Raw genomic sequence first — 6065 nt, forward strand, 5'->3', positions numbered from 1 at the left:
TCCAGCGATATGGAAGAAATCTTTCTGATAAACCTACCTAATCCCTGTACTCCTGGGAAGAAGGAACACGAATCCAGCAGGGTCTTAACTAGTGGTGGGTGGGAGTTGGACCAGAAGTAAGAGAGGGAGGGGTCCCCAGCCTTCCAGTCCCTCTGCCCCCTGGCTTTGTTGTCCCGCTTTTTGTCACCACAACAGGCCCCTGCAGAAGGCTCCCCTTGGCTGAGCGGGGCCCCCCACAGGAAGCACAAGCGGCCACGTTCCATCTCTCGCGAGAGCCCAGGTTTCCGAGCGGCAGGAAGGTGGAATTTTTCCAGCCAATAGGAGCGAGCCACGCCCAGCGAGGGCGCCTAGAAAAGGCAGGTGCCAGCGGGCGGTCTGCACTTGGGAGACCCGGCGGTGCAGGGTGAAGGCCGTCCCCGGGGGCTTCCAGATGGACTCTGGAACTGAGGGCTCAGAGCCCCGCAGCTCATCCGTGCGACACCCCACTGACCGGCCGCCCTGCCACCAGAACTCGTTCCCAGAAAGCGGCTCAGATGTGGAGGAGAAAGCCCTGGAAGGGAAAGAGGAGACGTTACTGTCGCCGTTGAGAGAGAGCCGCACCCAAAGGCGAGGTAGGAGTCGGGTGGGTTGTGTGGGGGGCTGGAAGGAGGGGTGGGGGTCAGGGTTGTATTCGGAAATCGGTGGTAGGAACATCACCCAGCTCCGGGGAGGCCTTGAGAAACGGGGCATTGATCCCCTGGGACCAACTTGCTCAGGTTCACCTCGGACCCTGGCTGAACACCCTCTGCTGAGAGAACCGTCCACAAATCGGGGTGTGGGATGGACTAGAGGGTTCTGCGGGCCTCGAGAGAGGCCACTCGCGCAAAAGGCCTCTTTTCCCCCGGGGTCAGAGCCCAAGACAGAGGAGGAGGATCCCAGGGAAAGTGAGCCCAAAAGGGACAGCTGCATTTCCGGATCAGGTGAGAGCTGGTTTTGCTGCGGAGGGGGCACCGGACGTGGGGCGGCTCAGTCTCCCCGGTCAGGGAACTGGAGCTCGGTGGCACCCTCGCGCATCCTGGGCTCTAGGAAGAGCTGGGAACCTGGCCTTGGCTGCCAGCCCCGGTCCTCGCGTGTGCAGGACGGATTAGGGCCGCGAGGGTGTCGGCCCGAGGCGGTCACAAAACCTCTGGCCTTGTCCACAGAATCGGAAGGCTGCTCCAGTTGGGAGGGCTCCGGCAAGAGGCAAGTCACTTCCAGCGACAGCACCTGCCCCCCGGCAGCAGGTAGGATCTTGCTTTGGGGCGGAGGTGCGCGGAGAGGAAGGCAGGCCAAGCACGCGGGGCGTGGGCACAGAGGGTTGTCGAGGGGCTGACTCGGGTGAGGAGGCCCTGGAATCCAGGGAGCTCTGGGGGACCGGTGCCGGGCCTGGCCTCGCCTCGTCCCAGAGCCCGGGCAGGAGGTTCACCCGAGGGGGTGGGGTCCCCGGGAATCCAGCTGGCGGGGCGCCCGGCCACGTGCTGCCTCCGCAGGGGCCTCTCCAGCAGGTGAGCGCAGTGTGACTCCGGGAAAGAGGAAGCGGACGACGCCGGACTCGGGCCAGGGCAGCGAGAGCGAGGAGACCGCGGGTGCCCAGCGCAGGAGACGCGGGGCGCGGGGCGCCGGGCGCGGCCGGCGGAGCAGGCGCAGGTCCCCGGGAGACCGGCCGCCCCCACTTCGGAAGAGGCTGGTGACCGCCGTGCGCGCCCTGTCTGAGGCCGTCCGTCAGGACGTGGCTGGGGCGTGGGAGCAGCGGGAGCGTTCCCCGCTGACCTGGGAGCAGCGCTCGGGGCTCGGGCGGCTCTGGGCGCCTCTGTGCGCGGCCTTGCAGACCGTCTACACCATGGCCAACCAGGCGGCCTACGTCTTCCCTGCAGAGAGCTGGCTCGTCCCAGCCCCGCCGCCGGGCCCCCGGGCTCCAGCTGGGGATACAGGAGAAGCCCGGGGCTCCCCCCGCGAGGGACACGGGGCCTCCCCGCCCGGGGTCGGGAGCGAGGCCGCCCGCGCCGGGGAAGGCACCCGCGCTGCCGCAGAGCTGCGCGCGCAGCCCCCGGGGTGAGACCAAGGCCCTGCTACCGCCCACACTGCGGGTACCGCGCGTGTCAGACTTGGGGCGCTCGGAGCAAAGGCACTGCGGACACCGAGTGCGGAGCTGACGAGCTCGTGTCCGATTTCGTGTTAGGCACTGTAGTGTGTTTTGAGGGTCTTAGGACGGCCCAGCATTATTTCATGATGAGAACAGGTATCGGGCTGTAATTCCTCTGTTGTTGCCAACGTCTCGCCAAGTAAACATACTTCTCTCCTCCCCTTTGATCCGAAAAGGCGCTAAGTCTTGGGTCCCCTGCCTCCAGTCTTGGAGGACTGAAGCCACAGGCCTGGGGGAGCATCTATGTGGAGGGATGGTTGTACTGTTCCGTTTGGTGGAGTCACCATGTCGGTTTGTCCTTCGCTTTTCAGTTACTCTATATGAAACCCGGTTCAAGATACATTAGTGTTATTGACCGTATGTGCTTATTCTCACAGCTGGCTCATATGCCAAATTTTAAGTTTTCTTCTATTTTGCAGATTTCAAGTTATCCTATTTATGAGAGGATATTTAAGATAGATGCTGTCATTTTATATATATTTTATGTACTTTCCAATTTGCATTTTACACTGGGATCATGTAGTCTTTCATCTGTAAATGTGCAGAATTTTATGTAAGCAAAATAAACCTTTTTCCGTATTGTCTTGTCCTTTGGTTCCTAATTTCTACATAACAGCGATAAAATAAAAATGCTGCTCATGGATTGTAGGTCTTAGATAACTTCATATTTATCTAGATGGAGTTTGTTTTATGGCAAGTGAGGGTTAGGAAGCAGCCTGTTCTCTTTTCACCTCTACTGCATTTCCACCTTGACTTTGCTACACCTAGCAGCTCTTATTGGAGGACGGGAATAGCAGTTAATCATCCCACTGAATGGGGCAATTCAATTATAACATAAACCAGTTTGAACCCATGCCCTGGCTTCAAATTATACACAACAAGTGCCTGCATGTGTACAAAAAATTACAATTGGCAAGTTACATTTGGGGATTGCAGGTGCAATTACCAAAGGATGAAAAATAAAATCTTAAAAGAATAAAATAATACAACAAAATAAAATAAAAAACAGAACACCTGGGAATAAATCCAATAAAAATGTATCAAGTGTATATGAGAAACCATATAAGATGTCAGAAACATATGAAAGTAGACATAAACAAATATAAAATCACATCATTGTTCTTAGGTAGAAAAACTTCATATTATCAAACATCAATTGTCCCTAAGCTAATTTATAAATTTAATTTGTTTCTGAAACAGATACCACCAGTTCCTTATTGAATCCAAGCATGTTATTACAAAAAAAAAAAAAAAATCCCTACAGCTGAAAATACAAATAAAAATATGCAAGAAAACTCTGAAAAAGAAAAAAAGATGAGAGTAAACTTTTAGTTAAGCAAGAGCTCCAGAGATCTCCTGTACAACATCGCACATATAGTCCTCAATGTATTTGTACACTTAAAAATCCATTAAGAGTGGGGCAAGTGGACATGCACCCCAATGTTTAGAGCAGCGCTATGGACAATAGCCAAATTATGGAAAGAGCCCAAATGTCCATTGACTGATGAAGGATAAAGAAGTGGTATATATATATGCAATGGAGTACTACTCGGCAATCAAGAAGAATGAAATCTTGCCGTTTGAGACAATGTGGATGGAACTAGAGTGTATTATGCCAAGCAACATAAACGAGAGAAAAACAAACATGATTTCACTCATATGTGGAATTTGAGAAACTCAACAGATGAACGTAGGGGAAAGGAAGGGAAATTAAGATAAAAACCAAGAGGGAGGCAAACCATAAGGGACTCTTAAGTACAGAGAACAAACTGAGGGTTGCTGGAGAAGGGGTGTGTGGGGGGAATGAGTTTTGGGTGATGGGCATGAAGGAGGGCACTTTTTGGGATGAGCACTGGGTGTTATGTGTAAGAGATGAGTCACTGGGTTCTACTCTTGAAGCCAAGACTACACTTAGTTAACTAAAATTTAAAATTTTTTTTCAACGTTTTTTTTAAATTTATTTATTTTTGGGACAGAGAGAGACAGAGCATGAACGGGGGAGGGGCAGAGAGAGAGGGAGACACAGAATCGGAAACAGGCTCCAGGCTCCGAGCCATCAGGCCCAGAGCCTGACGCGGGGCTCGAACTCACGGACCGCGAGATCGTGACCTGGCTGAAGTCGGACGCTTAACCGACTGCGCCACCCAGGCGCCCCTAAAATTTAAATTAAAAAATAAAGAGGGGTGCGTCTGGTGACTTAGTTAAGCGTCTGACTTTGGCTCAGGTCATGATCTCATAGTTCCCATGAATTTGAGTCTGCATTGGGCTCTTTGCTGTCAGCAAGGAGCCCACTTCAGATCTTCTGTCCCCCTCTCTCTCTGCCCCTCCGCAGCTCATGCTCTGCCCCTCTCTCTGAAAAACAAACATTTTTAAAAATCCATTATAGGGTAGATCTCATTTTTAAGTATTCTGAAAAACAAAGAAAAAAGAAAAAATGGATAGGCAGCTCTATGAAACATGTTTCTTAAATAAGACTGATAGATGAGTAGAGATAAGAATTCAAAAATAGACCAAAGTATATGAGGCTAATAAGCAATAAGAAATTGGGGATGACATCATTAATACTTGGGGTTTGGTAGTTGATATTACTTGATATTACTATCACAAAGGTAAGAAATTGATTTACTTTTCACATCCTATAATAAGGTAAAGGTCCAATGAAAAGTACAACTGCATGTTAACAAACAAAACGCTTATTTTCATTGCAGACTCTGCCTATTAAATGGAAATCAAAAATACACTCACTCCTTCCTGTTAGAACAGTTGGCTCAGTGTGAAGGTCATGCAGTCAGTACATGCAGGAGGGAGGCAGCCAGATCTTAAGGTCTGGGTTTATGATTCTGCAACCTCCCCTTCCTGAAGAAATAATCATTTCATCCAGAACTCCAGTGAGAGCACAGGTTTGGGAAACTGAGAATATTGAAAAGCTTTTCTTCCTCCCAGTTTCTACTTGCCAAAAACGAATTATAAGTTCCAAATTAGCATCTCTCAGGTGTTTGGGAGAAGCTCTCTCTTTTCCACAAGCCCTGGAGGTAGACAAGTGTTCAAGAGGAGGGCAGGAAATGCTGAGGTCTGATAGATGAGGGACTGTTGAGGAAACACTTGAATTTCAATGGATTCTCTGCTCTCTTGAGAAATGCTACCCCAAATAGAGTTGTTTCTAATATTCAGACCACTAAGGTGACCTATCATAGAAGTTATAAGCATAGAAATGAAATCAAAGTATATGCAAAGGATTTTCAGAGTTACAATCAAAGAACATGCCAACAATTATTTACATCAGGGATCACTGGATTATTTGCACAACTCAGTGACAATATATTTGGAAGTGTACATGACGTGGAAATTTGTTAGGAAGATATGCTTTACCAATTTTGATCTCCCTAGTGTTAAGAGGAAGTCTAAACAGAACAATATCTACAAAAAAGGGAGAAGTTTCTGAGACCCTCACAAATAAAAGCACCAGGATCAGATGATGAAATGGGCAGATTCAATAATTCCTTTAATGCTCAGATAAGCCAATACTCATTTAAATTAATTTTTAAGATGTTTAAATTTATTTTGAGAGAAAAAGAGAGAGAGAGAGAGTATAATGGGGGAGGGGGGCAGAGAGAGAGGGAGAGAGAGAATCCCAAGCAGGTCCGGACTGTCAGTGCAGAGCCTGACACAGTGCTGAGTATCACCAAATGTGAGATCAGGTCCTGAGCCAAAATCCAGAATTGGAGGTTTAACCAACTGAGCCACCCAGGGGCCCCAATACTCATTTAAATAGCATTTGGTGGTTATATCTTTCCACACCTATATTTTTGCTGAGTTTTCAGTCATCAGCTCTAATTGCCTTTATTATTAAAAAAAAAATTTTTTTTACATTTATTTATTTTTGAGAGACAGAGCACAAATTGGG

At 49.1% G+C, this 6065-nt stretch overlaps 1 protein-coding gene across 2 annotated transcripts; it reads left to right on the forward strand.

Annotated features, from left to right (window-relative positions):
* Positions 1-395: 395 nt before the first annotated feature.
* Positions 396-2741, forward strand: LOC121018985 (protein FRG2-like-1). Of its 2 annotated transcripts, XM_040458136.1 has the most exons (4): positions 396-617; positions 891-959; positions 1182-1262; positions 1509-2741. In XM_040458136.1, exons 1-4 carry the CDS (start codon positions 431-433, stop codon positions 2072-2074), a joined length of 903 nt encoding a protein of 300 aa, XP_040314070.1. In that variant the 5' UTR covers positions 396-430; the 3' UTR covers positions 2075-2741. The 2 variants fall into 2 exon arrangements, with proteins under 2 accessions (XP_040314070.1, XP_040314069.1); XM_040458135.1 differs by lacking the exon at positions 891-959 and having other exon boundaries at positions 396-611.
* The last annotated feature ends 3324 nt before the right edge of the window (positions 2742-6065 follow it).

Source organism: Herpailurus yagouaroundi, unplaced genomic scaffold, assembly GCF_014898765.1.
Source record: "Herpailurus yagouaroundi ecotype Mexico unplaced genomic scaffold, PumYag 220, whole genome shotgun sequence".
In the NCBI taxonomy this organism is placed as follows: domain Eukaryota; kingdom Metazoa; phylum Chordata; class Mammalia; order Carnivora; family Felidae; genus Herpailurus; species Herpailurus yagouaroundi.